The sequence below is a fragment of the Oncorhynchus gorbuscha genome, linkage group LG05, assembly GCF_021184085.1.
Source record: "Oncorhynchus gorbuscha isolate QuinsamMale2020 ecotype Even-year linkage group LG05, OgorEven_v1.0, whole genome shotgun sequence".
NCBI lineage: Eukaryota > Metazoa > Chordata > Actinopteri > Salmoniformes > Salmonidae > Oncorhynchus > Oncorhynchus gorbuscha.
In genome coordinates this window covers 38,622,822-38,644,849 of record NC_060177.1, presented here as the reverse complement: position 1 = coordinate 38,644,849, position 22,028 = coordinate 38,622,822, and the positions used below count along the sequence as shown (strand labels likewise).

Genomic DNA, 22,028 nt, shown 5'->3' with positions numbered 1-22,028 from the left:
GGCAGGTGTCATTCGTTGTCTCTGATTGAGAATCATACTTGGGTAGCCTGTTTTCCCCATTTTGGTTGTGGGTGTTTAATTTCTGTTTAGTGTCTGGTTCACCTGGCAGAACTGTTTTGTTTTATCTTCGCTGTTATTTTGTGTAGTGTTCAGTTTTTCAATTCAAATAAGACGAACACTTACCACGCTGCATTTTGGTCCTCCTCTCCTTCCACCAATGAGAATCGTTACACAAAGAGAAACCGGACTTGATATCACGGTTCCTTACAGTTTTTTGTTTAACTAGGCAAGTCAAAGAACAAATTCTTATTTTGAATGACAGCCTAGGAGACAGCGGGTTAACTGCCTTGTTCAGGGGCAGAATGACAGAGTTTTACCATGTCAGCTCAGGGATTTTGATCATGTAACCTTTCTAGTTACTAGTCCAACGCTCTAACCACTAGGCTACCTGCCGCAGTACAGGAGAAGGTTGGTCTACCTGGTCTTGAAAATGTCTGGTTATTGTGTTTGATTCAATAAGGGTCTTTGAGTGCTTTGAGTTTCCCAACAGACTTAGGTAACTCTGAAAATCACATTGTCCCTTTTTCTAGGCTGGTAAGTGATGATATGTAACAACCTGCCTCGGGGAAACGAGTTGAAGGAGATGAAAGGAGAGAGACAGCCAGAAATAGCAAGAGTGTTACGAGAGAAAGACGGTCCTTCAACGAGAGAAAGAGATCGAGGGAGAAAGAGAGAGAGAGACAGCTCAACAGTCTTGTGTACAGTTTAACAGGAGAGGCTGGGGGAAACTTTAAGAGCAGAGAAGGTTTTCCATGATTTAATTTCCTTGTATTAACTTAATAGGCTGGTTCCTCGTAGGGATGGACACATGGGACGCATAACAACATTGTGACAATAATATTATAACATAATATATGCCATTTAGCAGATGCTTTTATCCAAAACGACTTACAGTCATGTGTGCATACATTCTATGTATGGGTGGTCCCGGGGATCGAACCCACTACCCTGGCATTACAAGCGCCATGCTCTACCAACTGAGCTACAGAAGGACCACAACCATAATCCAACCATAACATGGTTGGATTATGTGTGTGTGTTTGTTTAAATGTTTTGATGTTTCCCAGGACTCCCAGGAAAACAGCGACGACTGTTGCTGAGTGGACTATGTTGGTTAAAGTGGGTAGAGACGCACTATGTTTGTGTTTTACCGAACTGTGCAAACTGACACGGGCCCATATTCATAATCATAAAGCATCATGGAGTAGGAGTGCTGATGTAGGATCAGTTTTGCTTTTTAGATCATAATGAATGTGATTACATGGAGGAGCGACCTAATCCTGGATCAGCATTGGGATGCTTTATGAATATGGGTCCAGATAAAAAGAAATAGGTCAGCCAAAGAGGTGGTACTCTGGTATTCCTATCAGAGAGGTGAGTGCTGATACCATGTTCTGTCCTTGTCCTAATAACTGCAATGTTAGCAGGTGTTTTGGTGGGGAAATTCTCTCATTGGGGGAGCCTGGTTCACTTCACCCCTGTCTTGAGTTGTGTTGAGTTGTGTTGCGTTGTTTTGGATCTTGTTGCCCTAAGTTGTGCTGTTCTGTGTTGTGTTGTGCTTTGCTATGCTATGCTATGATGTGCTTTGTTGTGTTGTGCTGTGCTGTGATGTGCTGTGTTGTTGTAATGTGCTGTGTTGTACTGTGTTTTGTTATTTGTCGTGAAAAATTGTGGGGAGATATTTTCTCCATTCGGCCTATAGTTCCGGCTTGAAATATGCCACTGTAGCTTATGTTGGCCTGACAGCCACAATAGAGCTGACTAATGCAGAAATAGACTGCAGGCTAAGCCTCCACTAGCACTAGATGCCTCTAAATGTCAGAGGCTGGAACTGATGTTTTTGCTCTATCTTATACTGTGTGCATACCGTGACTCTAAACTGTCATTCATGTGTTCATGTCTCTGCTCAGTCACAAGATACATTTTTGCAGACATTTTATTTACAGAAGGAATGGCCACAGAACTTTCTAGAGTAAACATGGAACTATCACCCAAACTCAGTGTTGTGTACTATATAAAATGTCAGACTTCATTCTGTCGTAGGTAGTCACAGTGGTTTTTAAAGCAATATTCTATTTTTGACTGCAGTTTATAATTCATTAGCTCTTGCTCAGTAAAAAAAGGATGTTGCTGCTCATGTGTACACTCTTCAAAAAACATAAGGTGCTATCTAGAACCTAAACGGGTTCTTCGGCTGTCCCCATAGAAGATCCTTTTGAAGAACCCTTTTTGGTTCCAGATAGAACCCTTTTGGTTCCAGGTATAATTATTTGGGTTCCATGTAGAACCTTACCACAGAGGGTTCGACATGCAATCAAAAATGGTTCTACCTGGAACCAAAAAGGGTTATCCTATGGGGATAACTGAAGAACCCTTTTGGAACCCTTTTTTCTAAGACTGTAGAAATGAGTAAAAGATGTCTGCGGGTGCTGTAGCCTGTGGGAGTTTGGCTCTGACGTGATGGCTGGAAGATTCACTGAATTGCCTCTGGTGCTAATGGCTTGTTCACACACTAATCATTAAGTGTGGGTGACGTGGGGTGGAAGGACAGAGATGGAGGGTAGGGAGCGGAGGAAGAGATGGAGGGGCGGGGAGCGAGGAATTGATCGACGGGAGAGAAATGGAGAGAGAGAGAGAGAGAGAGATAGAGAAGGAGTGAGGGAGAGAATGGGAGGAAGGGATCGAGGGACAGAGATGAAGGGATGGAGAGACAGAGATGCATGGGAGAGGTCGTGGGACGGAGGGATGTAGAGAGGTGAAGGGATGGAGAGAGAGAGACGGAAGGACGGAGGGGAGAGGTCGAAAGATGGAGGGATGTCGAGAAATTAAGAGATGGGGGAGAGATGAAGGGCTGGAGGGGAGAAGTTCGAGGGAGAGATGTAGCGAGATGGAGAGGTGGTGGGGAGCGGAGGAAGAAAGAAGTAGGGAGAAAGCGAGAGGGGAGGGGAGAAGGGGTGGTGGGAGAGGAAAGGAGAGCTTAATGTGTGGAGAGATGTAGGAGAGAGGGGGAGGTGAAGAGAGAGAGAGCGAGGGGGGGGGTCAAGCAGGGGGTCAGTGTGTTTTGCTAGAGTGTGACAGCTAGAGAAAAAACAAGCATGCTCTTTGCTGTCTACAGCAATTAGTCTCAGCTAACAGTGTTCCTCAGCACCTGTGATCTCTCACTGGTTGGACCATGCTCTTGATAAAAAAAAAAATTCTCTCACTCAAATCAATACATCACCTTTACTTGGACTTCATAGCACTTTGTACAACATCATTTGTCACAATCTGTTTGACAAAAACATCAGGGCCTAAGCCTTCAAAAGAGCAAGTGTGGGTTCTGTGTAGACTACATGTATATACAGCCAACAGTACTGTGTAATTTAGTATCCACAATAAATGACATACATGTACACTCTTAGAAAAGAAGGTGCTACCTAGAACCATAACTAGTTATTCCTCTAAGGAAATCCTCTGAAAATGTCCTATTTTTTGTTAATGGAACCCTTTCACCACTAAAATGTTCAGTACGGCCTGGTCTAATAGACTAGACGTAACATGGTTAAGAAAATCCGGGACACTCAAATTAGTATGTTATGTTACGCAACCCAAAGGTCGCGAGTTTGAATCTCATCACGGACGACTTGAGCTAATTAGCAACTTTTTAACTACAGCACTTAATACTTTTTTTGCTACTTTTCAACTACTTAGCACGTTAGTTAACACTTCCCCTAATACTAACCTTAACCCTTTTAGCTAACCCCCTCCCCTAAACCCTAACCTTGGCCCTTTAACCTAACTCCTAAACTTAACCCTAACCCCTAACATCTAGCCTAGCTAATGTTAGCCACCTAGCCACCTTGCTAGAATTCATAACATATCATATGTTTTGCAACTTTGTAACATTTACTATGTTTTGCTCATTTGTAACATATTGTAATTCGTAAGATATCATACGAAATGGGTGATGGACATCCACAAATTATACATACCACATCATACGAAAAGGAGTTTCACATTTTCGGACAGAATAATACTAAATGCTCTGAAACCAGGTTAGTCAGTAGAAACATTTCACCACCCGTAACATACATGGAACCAAAAAGGGTTCTCCTGTAGGGACAAAACAAATAACCCTGTAAATGTTTAAGAGTGTACTGTAGGCATATGACAATACATTTTTATTGGTGCAGTGTATTTCACAGGGGTTGTCTACAAATTTAATTCCAGCATTTTAACAGATTAGACACCTGGACTCCAATATGATTATGGATACAAACATCCCCTTGGAGATATTTAGTGGCAGAGCCTTCTAGGCGATTCCACACCAGCGGGAGTGGAAAATATTTTTGGTATCTCAGATTGTTTTAGCGTTTCTTACGTAGAAGCTTAATTGGGGGGAATGATGTGATAAATGCTTTTTTTCATTTGTATCACAAACCATTTATAAGAAAATCATGATGAAAGTGGCAATTTCTTTGCCCTTTTTGGACATATACATACCTCCTGTAAATCTGTGAACCGTTCATGATTACAGACAACATCTTGGTGTAATTATACTCCGAATAGTGTGCTCTAAATAAAATATGGAGTGTGTATTGATTCTGAAATAAAAATCTTCACATTAATTTATTTAACATAAAAAAAGTGAATATCTCAAAACAACTCTTTTTGATTTTGTTCATTCATTTTTAGACACATTCTTTGTAAAAAAAAAAAAATATACTCTATAAATACATAACATTTACAGAGTGGGCTCTCCGCTCATTCTGTAGGTATGGTACATTTTATGAGCATCACAAACATTGTGAATGGGAAACTCCCTCTTCTAGTGACATGCTGAATGTGCAATCCTATAGAAGGGTTGTGATTGGTTACTGACCTATAATGTACATTTCTATGTATAAAATGGGTCATGTCATTAAAAGTATCAGAGCACACTCTGACGCGTTTGAAGACTATATTGTTACAAACAATATCTCTTCAAATAAGCTAAATAAATAAAGGTTGTTTGATATATTATTTATGTATTTATTTTACCTTCATTTAACTAGGCAAGTCAGTTAAGAACAAATTCTTATTTTCAATGACGGCCTAGGAACAGTGGGTTAACTGCCTGTTCAGGGGCAGAACGACAGATTTGTACCGTGTCAGCTCGGGGGTTTGAACTTGCAACCTCTAACACTCTAACACTCTAACCACTAGACTACCCTGCCGCCAGGGTAGCCTAATACGATTAATGTTGAATATATGAATGTAAAAATGTGTCTGTCAGAATCTAGAAATACTCCATACTTGAGAAAACACTACAAGGAGTATAATAACACCAAAGTGTTGTCTGTGTCATGCATGGTTCACAGATCATAGGGTCTTAAGATTGCCAATTTCATCATGATTTTCACAAAAAAATGGTCATACAAATGTATAAAGCATGTTAAACGTTCTTCCTCCCAATGAAGTCTATATGTGACAATTGCCAGAGCAATCTGTGGAGTGGAATTGCACTTCCAGTCAGGATTAAGGAATTCATACTAACAATGACCCCCATGGCGAAAGTGTTGCTTGGTGTTGTCCGACACATTGAAAGTATGATGTCGCCTTCTAACCTCAAGCTTTCAGTCCATTCAAGGTGTATTGTGATTGCTGCTGATGATGGCTGTATGTTCTAATACGGACAGCTTATGTAATGCCGAAAAGGGTGGATTTTTGCCTTCAATATCCATTGTCCTCCAAGTGTGGCTGAATATCCCCTACCCATCCTGTTGGCATGGATCCTTATTGTGTCAAATCATGTATCCATCCATAAGGGATCATAACACTGGGGATCATGTCCTCAGTGAGGACATACTGCACCGTAACATACATTTAAGAGAAAGCACATGATGGATCCCTCTCATAGATACGGGTCGGGGGAGGGGTCACAAATAATTAACAGGAAGTGGTTTGAGTGAAAGCTCTCTTGTGAGGGTGCATCTGAGGCCCCTTCCTTTGTTAGCACCCGAGGTGGGGGAGGACTGGGAGAATGGGGGGAGGGGGAAGAGAGGAGAGGGGGGAAGCCCCATCTGTCACAGAGCTGGCTTGGGTCAGTACTTTTGTTGTTCAAGAGTGATGAGGTAGATAGATGTGTGTGTGTGCGTGTGTGTGTGTGTGTGTGTGTGTGTGTGTGTGTGTGTGTGTGTGTGTGTGTGTGTGTGTGTGTGTGTGTGTGTGTGTGTGTGTGTGTGTGTGTGTGTGTGTGTGTGTGTGTGTGTGTGTGTGTGAGGAGAGATGGTAGTCAACACCATGAAGTAGGGACCAACCTCTGGTTTAATCAGGCCCTCTGGTTTAATCAAGTGACCCAGTGTTACGCACACAAATGCATCAGGGCCTGCTCCACAAACATGTGCATGCATGCACACACAAGAGCACATACACACAGACACAAACACACACACACAAACATCTTGTGAAAATATGTATTATATATATATATATTTTTATTTATTGGTGGCATCATTATTTCCATAGGATCTCTTTTTTTTAAAATCACCAAACATTTCAACCCATCAGCGAAATAAGAAAAAATGGAGAAGGCCCTGATGCAGAAGTATAGAGACCCTATAAAGGTGCCGGAGGTGATGGCTGCTGTTTTACGGGCTCCTAACCTACACTGCTCGCATACATTGCTCGCCTGATGTAGAATACCTCATGATAAGCTGTAGACCGCAATACCAAGAGAGTTCTCATCTATATTATTCGTAGCCGTCTATTTACCACCACAAACCGATGCTGGAACTAAGATCGCGCTCAACGAGCTGTATAAGGCCATAAGCAAACAAGAAAATGCTCATCCAAAAGCAATGCTCCTAATAGCCAGGGACTTTAATGCAGGCAATCTTACATCCATTTTACCTAATTTCTACCGGTATGACACATGTGCAACCAGAGGAAAAAAGCTCTACATCAACTTTACTCCACACCCCGAGAAGCATACAAAGCTCTCACTCGCCCTCCATTTGACAAATCTGATCATAATTCTATCCTCCTGATTCCTGCTTACAAGCCAAAGAACTAAAGCAGGAAGAACCAGTGACTCGCTCAATACGGAATTGGTCAGATTGCGCAGATGCTACACTACAGGACTATTTTGCTAGCAGAGACTGGAATATGTTTTGGGATTCATCCAATGGCATTGAGGAGTATATAACTTCTGTCACCGGCTTCATCAATAAGTGCATTGTCTCGACGTTGTCTCCACAGTGACCGTATATACATTTCCCAACCAGAAGCCATGGATTACAGGCAACATCCGCACGGAGCTAAAGGATAGAGCTGCCGCTTTCAAGGAGTTTATAAGAAATCCTGCTATGCCCTCAAACAAACAATCAAACAGGCAAAGCGTCACTACAGAACTTAGAATAAATCGTATCCCATGTATATAGCCTCATTACTTTTATGTAATTTTCTTGTGTTACTTATTTATTTTTATTTTCACTAGTTAATTTAGTAAACATTTTCTTAACTCTATTCCTTGAACTGCATTGTTGGTTAAGGGCTTGTAAGTAAGCATTTCACGGTAAGGTCTACTACACCTCAATACAAATACAAATACAATACAATCTGATTTGATGAGCGAGGGAAGATAGGAAGTGCCAGTGAAGGTGTGAGAAGGTGGACCTAGGGAAGATGTTACTGGTGATTTAGGAGGAGGAGAGGTTGGGACATAGGGACACAACCTGTACAGATGCTCAGACTGACATCAAAGTACTAAAGCAGCTATGAAGTAGTCTCTCTGAGGAGGAGCGAGGTAGGCTATTGTAGCTACAGTGTTGCTAATACACCTAATCAGAAAGCCACTTGTTTTATTGGGTAAAGGCAAGACAAGAATTAGGATAGGTTTTGTCACCAATTCTATTTGCTGGTCACTATTCTATTATATAGTTGGGTTGTCAATCACTTTTGTGAATATTTACAAATATGCTTGGCAAATACTAGGAGGCTATTGCGCTGATTCCCCCGTAATGCTATTATGTCACTTCGACCTGAATTAAATTAAGGGATTCCTTTATCTGGCCCGGGTTACCCCGGTGGAAGGAGTTTAAACCGGGTGAAAAGTGATTGCATTTGTTTTGTGCAGCGTGCTGATTCCCCGCTTTCGCCCGATGACGTGCCGGGCCAACCAGCCCCTGCGTTGTGCGCGCTGTGCGCATGCGTATTCATACAGCTCAGACGTTGGCGTCAGTCAGCACTAAAACACTATCCTGTTATATTGCCCCGTCAACGGGTTGTGCCAAAGCTGTGTTCACCGCGTCTCGTTTCCTCTCCACAATACGAACACGGACGAAAAGAACACCATGTTATCCAGATTTAAAGACGCCACATTTCAGCAGTGAAAAGAGGAGGTAGAGACAGAGGGGAGTGAACTAACAAAATAGGTTAGAAAGGGACCCAGAGAAGAGAGAATCCCACCGACCATCTGCGTGAGGCGAGAGAGAGGAGGCCAACCGGAGAGCAGCAGCCGACTGCCCTGTGGAATAACCTACGGTTTCCGTTGATTTGAAAAGAGAATTTTGATTTGTATTTATTATTCTGTGAGACATATTACTAAATTCCAACAAAATGTCATCTTCTGGCAAAGACAACAGCGCACACTATATGAACTATGTGGGACCTTATCGTTTGGAAAAGACCCTCGGCAAAGGACAGACAGGTTAGTCCTTGTCGCTTGTCTAAACGTGGATGATGTGAACGCACTGGCTTTCTTTTATGAGTTATGCTGACATGGGCTAGGACACATGGGCTTCTCAGTAGGTTATTGTGGGTTTGGTGGGTTTGATTTAGGGTGCATCACTAACGTGCGGGCTGGTTACTTCTAGTTCCCACGAATTGCTTTTGACTCATTGCATCAATCGGGGTTGGGACTGTGCACTTGAATGTCTTATGTGGATTATCCTAAAATTCTACTTCACAATAAAATAGAATAAACTGGTCCGCCCTATAGCCTAGTCAGCTGGCTACAGTTGGGCTACATGTAGTCCACAGGGCTTACGTGTGATTGTTGAAATATAATAATAATATCCTATTAATCCTCATTGCCAGACAACGGGGAGATGGTATCGCAATGTTGTATGTTGTGGGTTTGTTACATTGTAGCGTGTAGCTGTCTTCGAACATGCACACGTTTGTCGTTTACAATGTTGCATTGTGGAAGCTTGCGCTGATATCTGCCAAATGAGATAGGGCAAGCTACTGCACTGCACAAGCCTGCTGTACCAGCGGTGTGGTTTCACTGTCAGTCGCTGCAATGACAAGCACTAGCACCTATCCGTGCAATTTCTGCTGCAATTACAAATACTTTTAATCCCAAACTACACGCATGGGGTCAAATGTATTTTATTAACGAAAGATTGACGTAATCTAATGATTTCCTGGTACCCTATTTGTATCCGGCTAAAGCAGTTTTGATTCAAATAAATAGCCTAAGCGGGAGGCATAACATCCCCAAAACCACTAGGCAATGATGTGGGTACCACTGTCATGTGGGTACCACTGTCATAGGCTATAGGCTACTTTTTTTTGAAAGGTCTAATAAGAAAACAAGCTGTGTGTTCCGCCCCCCAACATCTCTGATTCTCTTCTGGGCGCGCAATATCAAGTGCGCCTATAGAGTGGTCTCAATCAAGTGATCCATAGCCTATTTGCTATAGGCTACAAAGTCCATGCTCAGAGAATCACAGAGCAAAGTTATATTTCTAAGATGGCTGCTGGGATGGTGTAAATAAAACAAGGCTGCATTACACACTGCAATGGATATTCCAACCCTGAGCTCTTGCTGATCCCCAAAATGTGTGTGCTGCCTAACCAATGCTGTTGTGTAGGCCTACAGTGGCAGTTCAGGAGGAGAGTAAAATAATTATTTCGAAAATAATGAGTCCAAAAAATGCATTATCTTGCGTGCTGACTAGCTTATAGCTTATGTACTCTTTAGTTTGAGAAGGAAAGGTGGACGATGAGGAGGACCGGAGGTCAACTTTGATAGCTTGCTACTACTATAATTGATTTTAATCAAAACAATATGTTTGTTGCCCATGTTGCATTCATCAGAGTTATTGACCTCACAATAAGCCAGATTCGAGTAATTTACCTTGTGGTGCTGAAATTTGAAGCAGCAGTCACGGCAAAATGAATTGAAAATGGACAGCTCATGGTGCTGAAAGTAGGCAAAATCGAGTAGGCATAATTCATTTAAACCATCTTCAATTATATTCGACTTTACTAACAACAAGAGAGCTTTGCATTTGAACCTATTTCTTCCTATTCAAGAAATGAGAGGTAGGCCTTCCTGTTTCACATTCGAAATTAGACTGTAGGCTGCTATATACATAGAAATCTCGGCCAATTTCTCCACCCAGCATGCGCTCTTTAAATAGCCTACCTCTGTGTCAGTGAAGGGCTGTTAAGTTCAAACCTGGACGCGAATTTCGGGGGTATGAATGTACATCATAGACCTACCTTTTATTAAAGTAAACGGTGAAAAGCGGAGGACTACCCATTGTTAGTTTTAAGATTTAAAGGAAGAAAAAAATCAATTTATATAAAGTGAACTATAAGAGCCGCTTTGTTCCACGATGCTTTATGCTAGAAACAAGCTGTAAAATACCCTGGGAAGACACGACTCTGATGCATATGGGGATAACACTGTTTCATTTCGTTGACATTCCGAGGCTGAGCTACAACCTTCTACAGCCGCGGAGAAAAAATATAATTTTCTTGGAAAGTAATCTAATTTTGTCACTATCTATTGATTAAGCTATTCACTCTTTGTACAATAGAATATGTTTAAAACCCAGACAGCTTTTAAGGAAATACTTGTGACATTCTCCTGTTGAGTTAAGCCATGGAAGAAGGGTAGTAAAGCGCTTAAATATGACATTTTCTGCGTCAGTAGGCCTACGTTTTGAAAGGGTCATGCTCAGATTCCTAATGACATCTCAGATTTAATTATTTCTAAACAGGGACAGTTTCGTATCAAACAAGACACACTGATTTGGCATTGGAGAAATAGAATTAGATGTATTTATTTTTTTAGTATTATTATTTATTTTTTGAACCTTTATTTAACTAGGCAAGTCAGTTAAGAACAAATTCTTATTTTCAATGGCGGCCTAGGAACAGTGGGTTAACTTAACTGCCTGTTCAGGTGACAGATTGTGTACCTTGTCAGCTCGGGGGTTTGAACTTGCAACCTTCCGGTTACTAGTCCAAATTTTTATAAAAGGCTATGTTTTTTTTCTCAGACCTGCAAGTTAGATGATAGATTCATGCAATGTTTTTTTTATAAAGGAGATCTTTCCACCCCTACGGTGGACGGTGGACCCAAACCTTCGGGCCTGCAGCCCGGTGCGCGATCAATATTCCTGCGTTGCCATGTAATGCTTACAGGACAAAGAACAATTTCTTAAACGGCAAATCCAAGGCTCTGGTCTATTCAAATAGGGAGGTTAAACTGTAAGGATGTTATCTGCTATCCACATTATGTTTTAATGATTCATTTGGGTATAGGGGAGGGTCACTTTCTTTTTTTTCAAGCATTCAGGGAGGGTTTAGGTCAAATATATATTTTGCTTAGAGGTCAGAGTTTCTCCATTTAATCCTTATTATAAATAACGTTCACCCCCTTAATTATTTCCAATTTTGTCTTGGCCGATTAATGATGATTGAGGTTTTTATACGTACTTCTGGCTGGGATTCATATGCATCCTTTGCACTAGGAACCCTGTCACGTTCTGTTAATTCAGTAACTAGTTCAAATCTATGTCAACCACTTCCAGGGCTATATAAAGGTGAGGGTGACATGGCTTGCATGTGTTGAACTGCGTTTATCAATATAGAACTCACGCATTAGGGTGCACATACATACATACAGTAGCCTACTGTAACGCACAAACTGCAATTTTCACTCCAAAGTCACTGTTGTTTACAGTCCTATGGACGAGAGACAGGGACAGAGTCCTATATGACCATGCAGGTCAGCGAGGTCACACAGCAATGGGAACCCGTACTCTGGTCTCATTACCATATTTATATGAAAGCTTTTTTCCCTGGAATCCTTGTATCACGGCTCAGGAGACGACCCATGTGCAAACAGTTTAAAGTAACAAACGTTTATTAAAAAATCAGGGGGCAGGCAAATGACAGGCAGGTAGAGTTCAGTAATCCAGAGCAGAGTCCGAAAGGTACAGAATGTCAGAGCAGGCAGAGGTCAGTAAACCAGGGCAGCATCACAAGGTACAGAACGACAGGCATGCTCAGGATCAGGGCAGGCAGAATGGTCAAAACTGGGAAAACAGGGATTCGAGAAAAAACAGGAGTAAAAGCGCTATATGATATAGGTTTAATCCTAGGCACATGAAAGGAGGGATGTATACGGCGGGTACGGGGCAACATAATACGAACAGCAGAGTGGCTAAGAATCTTGGAGATTGGGGTAAGGGCCAATAAAACAGGGGCAAAGTTTGCGGGACTCCACCCGGAGGGGCAGATCTTGAGTGGGCAGCCATACCCTCTGCCCGAGACAATACCAGTGAGCCAGGTTCCGGTGGCGGTCCGCTTGTCGTCGATACCTGGAGGTGGTCTTGAGAAGAGACGACCGGGCTCTCTTCCAGGTACGGCGACAGCGGACGAACATCTGGGCCGAGGTTATGCCGACCTCTTGCTCCGGCAAGAGCGGGGGCTGAGCGGGGGCACACAAGTTGCTGGCTCCAGATGGTGGAATTGGCAGAGACGAGGCAGCGAAGAGTCATTGTCAGGTTTTGATTGGCTCGCTCTGACTGGCTGTTAGACTGAGGACGGAACCCAGAGGACAGGCTGGCCGACGAACCAATGAGTGTGAAGAATGTCTTCCAGAGCTGGGATGAGACCATGTCCACCGGGAGTCCATGGATCCACCGGGAGTCCATGGAGGTTAGCTCGGGGAGAGGAATGGGTTGCTTTGGAAAACAGCTCCACTACTGTCAGGATGACAGTGTTTCCATCAGATGAGGGGGGATCCGTGACAAAGTCCAGGGATATGTGAAACCAGAGATGGTTAGGGACAGGAAGTGGTTGAAGGAGACCAGCTGGAGCTTGCCGAGGAGTCTTGTTCTGCTCACTGATCATGCAGATGGTGACGTCAGGGACCGTGGTAGGCCACCAAAAGGCCACCAACAGCATTGTCGCACAAATGCCAGGGACCGATGGGAGTCCGGGTGGCACGCAAGCCTGGAGCAGTGGGCCCACTCCAGGATGGAGGGATGGATATCGTCAGGGGCAAACTTCCAGTTATCTGGCCTCCCCCGGGGTTTGGGTGGGACTGCTGCATCTCACGCACCTGATTCTCTATTCCCCAGCTGAGTGCCATCGCCAGACACGAGGTGGATGGATGGTCTCAGGGTCCGAGGGTGCAGCCATGGTGCTATAGCGGCGAGACAGTGCATCCGCCTTGACATTCTTGGATCCCGGTCGGTAGGAGAGGGAGAAGTTAAACCGGGTGAAAAGCAGGGCCCACCTAGCTTTCCTGGAATTCAGATGTTTGGCAGTTTGGAGATATTCCAGGTTACTGTGGTCCATCCACGCAATGAAAGGATGTTCCGCCCCCTCGAACCAGTGCCTCCACTCCTCCGGCGCCATCTTCACCACGAGAAGCTCACAATTCCCCACATCGTAGTTCCTCTCCTTGGCTTTAAGACGATGGGCGAAGAAGGCGCAGGGATGTAACTTGAGGTCCAGAGCAGAACACTGGGACAGAACAGCCCCCACGCCGACATCCGAAGCTTGGACCTCACGAACTGACAAACTGACGAGACAGTTCAGGATGCACCAATATGGGAGCTGTGGTGAAGCGCCGCTTGAGGTCCTGGAACACCTGGTCATCAGCTGGGGACCACATGAATGGGAACTTAGGAGAGGTGAGAGCAGACAGGTGGGAAGCCAGGGTGCTATAACCCTGGATAAAGCAGCGATAAAAGTTGTAAAATCCCAGGAAACATTGCAGCTGCACTGTGGGAGCATTGGTAAGACCAAATGGCATGACCAGATATTCGTAGTGACTGCTGACTGTGTTAAAGGCAGTCTTCCACTCGTCCCCTTCCTGTATCCGCACCAGGTGGTATGCGTTCTGCAGGTCCAACTTGGAGATAATAGTTGCCCCCTTGAGCGTCTTGAAGACCGAGGCAATGAGTGGTAGCGGGTAGCGGTTCTTAACTATGATGTCATTGAGGCCATGGTAGTTGATGCACCGGGGCAGGGTTTTGTCTGTGCCGGCGGGGGAGGCAGAAGGATGGATACACACCGCAGCTAGGGAGTGCTCGATGTAGGTCTCCATAGACTTGGTCTCCGGTCCTGACAGAGAGTACAGTCATCACCGGGGTGGTGTGTGGTGCCTGGGAGAAGGTCGATCCTGCTGTCATAGGGTCGGTGCGGAGGACGCGAAGTGGTCCGGGCCTTACTAAAAACCCCCTGGAGGTCCTTGTACTCTGCGGGAATGGAGGAGAGGTCCGTTGCAACTTCCGAGCCCACAGGAAGACATCCTGGGGCAGGCAATGGCAATGGCTGTGGCAGAAAGGGCTACAGTCCATGATGGCACCAGCAGTCCAGCCAATGAGGGGATTGTGTCGCTGGAGCCAAGAGAATCCCAATATCACAGGAACCTGAAGAGACGTAATAATTTGCTTGAATTGGATAGCCTCAATGTGGTTCCCTGACACTCGAAGGCTGATGGGAGTGGTATTGTGGGTGACCCAGCCTATAGAGCGTCCGTCCAGCGCTCTAACGTCCATGGGAATGGAGAGGGGCTGAGTGGGGATGCCCAGCTCGAAGACAGGGTATCATCCAAAAGACTCTCATCGGCCCCAGAGTCGATGAGTACCTGGAGAGATTTTGACTGGTTCCCCCCCAACAGGATGGCATGGAGACGAGAGGGGGACAGGAAAAGTTATCCATATGGCCCTCCAGAGTACTCCGGTAAGCCTGGTCTTTTAGTGGGGAAGAGGACACATTAGTCCTGCAAGACAGGCAACTGTTCGTGTGTAGCTTATGCAAACCTTCAGCTGGAGACAGGCTAGCTCTGCCTAGTTTCATCGGCTCGGGTAGAGGTGTTTCGGCAAACTTCAAAGACTCTTGGGGGAACTCGGGTAGTCTCGGGTTCTCTCGGCACCAGAGACGTCGGGACTTCCGGGAAGCCTCGGAGGCAAGATCCGTTGGTAGTACTCGGGCTGCTAGCTCGTCCTTAACTTCTTCTGATAATCCGTACAGGAAGATGTTGAACAGCAATTCCGGGATCAGGCACTATTAGCTGCCAAAGTGCGGAAATCCACCGTATAGTCTGCCACACTGCGGGAGTCTTGCCGAAGCAACTTTCGGGTAGCCTCTTCCCCAGACAATGGAGAATCAAAAACCTTTTTCACCTCCACCACAAACTCCTCCAGATTGAAGCATTCGGCCGACTGTTCTTCCCACACTGCCATAGCCCAGACGAGAGCCCTCCCGGACATCAGCGTGATGAGGTATACTATCTTCGAGCGGACTGAGGGGAAGGAGATGGCTGCAGCTCGAAGATGAGAGAACACTGAGTGAGAAACGCCCGACAGATTCCAGACTCTCCAGCGAAGCTTTCTAGGGGATGTAAGTGTGGTTCTCGAGAACCAGCGTGGCCGGGGGAGCCGCACTGCTAACAGCCACGTTACTGAGGGGCTGGGAGGTTACGATCATAGTAGGCTGCCTGACAGACAACCTGCAGAATTGCTCCAGCAATGTGTTCAATGAGCAGTCATGGCGATTGGCCAAGGTCTGGAACTCCTCCATAAGACCACAAAAAACGCTTCGTGCCTTCCAATGGTGGTTCCTTGGGAGGAGACAGCGTTGCGGAGCTGGTCCGAGTCTGCTGGATCCGTCAGGGCCAGTTCGTACTATCATGGCTCAGGAGTAGACCCAGATGCAGACAGTTCAAAGTCGCAAAAGTTTATTACAAAAACAGGGGGCAGGCAAAAGCCAGGTCAAGGGCAGGCAGATGTCAGTAAATCCAAAGCAGAGTCCGAAAGGTACAGAACGGCAGGCAGGCTCAGGGTCAGGGCTGACAGAGGTCAGTAAACCAGGGCAGTGTCACAAGGTACAGAACAACAGACAGGCTCAGGGTCAGGGCAGGCAGAATGGTCAATACCGTGAAAACAAGAAAACAGGGACTAGAGAAAAAAACAGGATTATGGGAAAAATGCTGGTAGGCTTGATGAGACAAGACGATCTAGCAACAGACAAACAGAGAACACAGGTATAAATACACTGGGGATAATGGGGAAGATGGGCGATATCTGGAGGGGGGGTGGAGACAAGCACAAAGATAGGTGAAACAGCTCAGGGTGTGACACTTTGGCTAGTATTAGCGTTGGCTCTTGCACTGATTGCATTTGATTGGTCATGGAGAGCTGCTAGTGGCATTACATCATTCAATTCTCATATGAACACATCTATTCGGGTCACTTTCTGTACCTGTGTCCTTGTATACCATAGGTGCTCATAGGTGCTCAGTGTGCCAGGTAGCCTAGCGGTTAGAGCATTGGGCCAGTAACCAAAAGGTTGCTGGTTTAAATCCCTGAGCTGACAAGGTGAAAAATCTGTCAATGTGCCCTTGAGCAAGGCACTTAACTGTAATTTGCTCCAGTGGCACCTTATTACTATGGCTGACCCAATCAAACAACACAAACTTCAACTATCCAGTTTGTGACAATAAAACACATTTTATTTCATCCACTACAACCACCTCCACCCCCTCTCATCTAGTCCTCTCTCCCCACCACCCTGCTCTCTAGCCTGGGTAAGCGACATCCCAGCTTCCCTTAGCTGTCCAACATCTACAAACTCCGTTACCAACCCCACCCCTCTCAACCATTCTTTTCTTCCCACCACCATGTTCTTTTGGTAAAAGGCATGCCACGTATGTGGAGCTTGTGTCATCTGTTTCCCCCTGTCCCCCCAGAGCTCCAGTGTCCACTCCAACTATGACTCCGCGTCCTGAAATGAATCTAAAGTGGAGCTGGGCTACAAGCAGAAACGCCGCTGAATGACTCTGTGTGTGTGTGTGTGTGTGTGTGTGTGTGTGTGTGTGTGTGTGTGTGTGTGTGTGTGTGTGTGTGTGTGTGTGTGTGTGTGTGTGTGTGTGTGTGTGTGTGTGTGTGTGTGTGTGTGTGTGTGTGTGTGTGTGTGTGTGTGTGTGTGTGTGACTGTGCACATGTCTTCACATGAGACATGTCAGAGAGTTTGTGTGTATATATTTAAACCATTGACAATGTGTGCTATTATTTCTTATTTTGTGTGCGCGTGTGTGTGCGAGCATGTGTGTGTGTTGTGCTGGCTCCAGCTTGACTGTGAGGCTGACTGAGGTTGTTGATGGCTGTTATTATGAATAGACTTCCCCTGTGCTGCGTCTGCAGAGAGGACAGAGAAGCCCATATGTCATCACACCAGAAGCTTAGGCAGGGGGAGAGACGTGCGTTTGTGCGTGCTTGTGTGTGTGTGTGTGTGTTTGTGTGCATGTGCGTATCACCCCCAAGGGGCCAGGATTTAAAGAGGAAACCCTGTAGCCTAATTCCATTTTCTACCTCAAATGAGAAACCCACCACCTCTCCTACCCTCCTATAAGATTACTATGATTGATATTGAGATCATCCAATAGGTGCCTATATCATTGTTCAACCTACACACAATGGTTTCTTATTAAAGCAAGGACTCAATCCAAGGTTGTAATGCATTCAAATATACATCAATGGCAAACAATAACTTCTTTGTTTATTGTGCTGCTCCTAAATTAGCAACGTTGAGTGGTTAATATGAATGGCAGATTTTGGATGGGAATGTTGTGTCATTTTTCTACAGGGGCCAAACTGGAGGCGTTTTGCCAAGAAGAGCTGTCTTGCTGTCTGTGTGTTTTCATCTGTAAGAGTTGGAGCCCCCTCTAACGCAGGCTTTCCAGCCTCATATTTGGTCCTCATCTGCTAAGTGTCCAGCAGTGTGTGTGTGTGTGTGTGTGTGTGTGTGTGTGTGTGTGTGTGTGTGTGTGTGTGTGTGTGTGTGTGTGTGTGTGTGTGTGTGTGTGTGTGTGTGTGTGTGTGTGTGTGTGTGTGTGTGTGTGTGTGTGTCGGGCAGCAGCAGTGGGATGGTTGTCATGGTTTCATCTCTCCTCTGACAATGGCCATGCTTTCCATCCTGGGGATCACAGCAAGACTGCAGCCGCCAAGCTTTTTATATCCCCCTCTCCTCCCCTCCCCCTCTCCCCTTTTCTCCCACCCACCCTTACCCCCTCTTTCTTGCCTTTGCTTGCCATTGCTCCCCTCTCCCACACTCTAACACTACCCCCTCTCTCTTCATCTCTTCTCTCACTCTCCTATGGCCTCTCTCTCTCTCTCTCTCTCTCTCTCTCTCTCTCTCTCTCTCTCTCTCTCTCTCTCTCTCCATTCTTGTCTCTTCCACACTCTAACACTACCCTTCTTCTCTTCTCTCCATGGCCTACTTCCAAACTCCCCTCCCCTTCCCTCGTTCCTCTCTAGCCTCTATAGTGTTTCTTTCAGAAGCTAAGTGATCTCTGGTGGATGTATTGGCCATCTCCAGTTGTGTTGTGGGACGTAACAATGAGGCATTGGCTTCTCCTGTATGTGAGGGCATCGTGAAGTGTCTATGGAGAGGTTGGATTGGGACTGAGCATATATTTATCACTTTCTGTGGATCACTCTGTGCTCATAAGACAGACTGCAATTTACCCATGGATGCTCATAAAGACTAAAGGGACCCAGAGGAGAGAGGGAGGGGGAGAGAGGGGATCCTCTGCCCAGATGGCTGTGTTTGGGTTCCCTGAGATACAGCTTCATTATCAGCTGGCTGCAGAGGTGTGTAAATGTCCCCTGCTCTCGAGGTGTGTGTGTGTGTTTTGTACTGTGGTGATGGGTCAGTTTTATGCGATAATATTGCGAGGATTTAACTGTTTTATGCAGAAATAGTGCGGTGATTGTTAAAACATGCAAGCCCTCACATAACATGCAGGGAATTGTGGATTTTGCAAAAAAATCTACAATCGCGGAATCCTGGAGGGACTACCTTTTGGCAAGGACAGGGTTAATAATATAAATGATTGGTTTTGTACTTCTCTCTCAGTGAAGGGGGCTGGTTTCCACGGTAACCCGGGGAATGCTCTCCCTCTCCTTGTTGGTTGGATGGTTGGATATACTGTATATGTGCCGTAGGTTTGTCTCTCTCTCTCTGCGGCCCTTGCCTTTCTCTCAACTCTGCCTGAGGGGCTTGCCTGAGCTATGTGTCCCTGATTTAGCCCACTGCAGTGAAAGGTTTCACAGAATCTCCACCAACACACACACACACACACACACACACACACACACACACACACACACACACACACACACACACACACACACACACACACACACACACACACACACACACACACACACACACACACACACACACACACACACACACACACACACCTCAGATAGGAGACTTTTTCAATGGATCATTCATTTTGGTTCAGGCTGATGATTAGATCTCACTAACCCAAGGAGATAATGCCAATTTATCAGCCATATTATCTTCTTCCTCCTGTCCTTTTCTATAAAACAGATTCAAAGATAAGACCCCACCATCCTCTCCTATCTTTAACCTTTGGCTTCAAGAGGAGGGAGGCTGAAAGAGAGGGGAAAGAGATAGAGATGATATTAGGAAAATCATGTGCTCTTCCATACCCTGAAGGGATTGATCATGAGCGTTGACTCTTGAGGGCATGGGTGGAGGGTGGAGAGAGAACATGAGTGTGTGTAGACTGAAGTCAATACAGAGACCTCTGTTAGTGTGACCAGGAGTTGGAACGTGGAACAGGACAACATCAAACCGTCTCTTTTAATATCATGCATTTCCTCTATTTGTGGTGAAATACAGGGTTCATAAACTCAGCAAAAAATAAATGTCCTCTCTCTGTCAACTCTGTTGACTTAAATATTTGTATGGACATAAGATTCAACAACTGAAACATAAACTGAACAAGTTCCACAGACATGTGACTAACAGAAATGGAATAATGTGTCACTGAACAAAGGGGGAGGGGGTCAAAATCAAAAGTAACAGTCAGTACCTGGAGTGGCCACCAGCTGCATTAAGTACTGCAGTGCATCTCCTCCCCATGGACTGCACCAGAATTGCCAGTCCTTGCTGTGAGATGTTACCCCACTCTTCCGCCAAGGCACCTGCAAGTTCCCGGACATTTCTGGGGGGAATGGCCCTAGGCCTCACCCTCCAATCCAACAGGTCCCAGATGTGCTCAATGGGATTGAGATCCGGGCTCTTCGCTGGCCATGGCAGAACACTGACATTCCTGTCTTGCAGGAAATCACACACAGAACGAGCAGTATGGCTGGTGGCATTGTCATGCTGGAGGGTCATATCAGGATGAGCCTGCAGGAAGGATACCACATGAGGGAGGAGCACTTTTTGCCAGTCCCGTCTGGTCCAGCGATAGTGGGTTTGTGCCCATAGGCGAAATTGTTGCTGGTATTGTCTGGTGAGGACCTGCCTTTACAACAGGCCTACAAGCCCTCAGTCCAGCCTCTCTCAGCCTATTGAAGACCATCTGAGCTCTGATGGAGGGATTGTGTGTTCCTGGCATAACTCAGGAAATTGTAGTTGCCATCCTGAACCTTTCCCGCAGGTGTGATGTTCTGATGTACCGATCCTGTGCAGGTGCTGTTACACGTGGTCTGCCACTGCGAGGACGATCACCTGTCCGTCCTGTCTCCCTGTAGTGCTGTCCTAGGCGTCTCACAGAACAGACAATTTATTTCCCTAGCCACATCTTCAGTCCTCATGCCTCCTTGCAGCATGCCTAAGGCACGTTCATGCAGATGAGCAGGGACCCTGGGCATCTTTCTTTTGGTGTTTTTCAGAGTCAGTAGAAAGGCATCTTTAGTGTCCTAAGTTTTCATAACTGTGACCTTAATTGCCTACCGTCTGTAAGCTTTTAGTGTCTTAACGACCGTTCGACAGGTGCATGTTCATGAATTGTTTATGGTTCGTTGAACAAGCATGGGAAACAGTGTTTAAACCCTTTACAATGAAGATCTGTGAAGTTATTTGAATTTTTACGAATTATCTTTGACATTTCCTTTTTTGCTGAATGCATTAGGACATCCTCAGGTCTCAGCAGGACTTGTGTCATTCTCATCAGGACATGTCAGTCTCTGGTAGTGGTGAGGTCTCTGTGGTGAGAATTAGAATTACAGGGGGAAATATTTACCTTGCATTGTACTGTACAATGGATGGTTTGGAATGGCTTGTGAAAGCCGCAATCCTCTGGTAAGTTTATGGTTGCGTAATGGTAATGCGTAATGGTAATGAACCACATATGCCTAGATTTATGATTAACATTCACAATTTGTGGTGTGTTTGTGTGCGTGCATGTGTGTATGTGTCATTCTCAGATTGTTATAGAGGTTGTTGTTAGATCTGCAAAAATGTATGACGCAAGAAAAAACTTCTCTCAACACTTGAGAAATCTATGAAATCTTGGGAACGGAAAAGAACAAAGGGTGTCCACACACACACACACACACACACACACACACACACACACACACACACACACACACACACACACACACACACACACACACACACACACACACACACACACACACACACACACACACACACACACACACACACACACACACACACACACACACACACTCAGCTAGCACAAGGTGCTACTTAGCACACACTCCCTGAAATATGAAGGAGTGTGTTGCCTCTTACCCTCAATGGTGGTATTCTTCACTCTTGGTCCTGGATGGCTGCATTGTCTGCAGGCTTTCATAATCCAGCACTAACACTCCTGATTGATCTAACCATGAGCTTGATGTGTTTATTAGAAGTGTTAAGTAAGTGTGTTAGTGCTGGGACTATAGGTGTGAGCAAAAACT

At 45.3% G+C, this 22,028-nt stretch overlaps 1 protein-coding gene across 4 annotated transcripts in view; it reads left to right on the top strand.

Annotated features, from left to right (window-relative positions):
• Positions 1–8,291: 8,291 nt before the first annotated feature.
• Positions 8,292–22,028, top strand: part of LOC124035927 (serine/threonine-protein kinase BRSK2-like) — a 183,735-nt gene continuing 169,998 nt past the window's right edge. For all 4 annotated transcript variants that reach the window (XM_046349852.1, XM_046349853.1, XM_046349851.1 and 1 more), the window contains exon 1: positions 8,292–8,728. In XM_046349852.1, the coding sequence (XP_046205808.1) occupies positions 8,638–8,728 (91 nt within the window). In that variant the 5' untranslated portion in view covers positions 8,292–8,637. The remainder of the gene's footprint in view (positions 8,729–22,028) is intronic.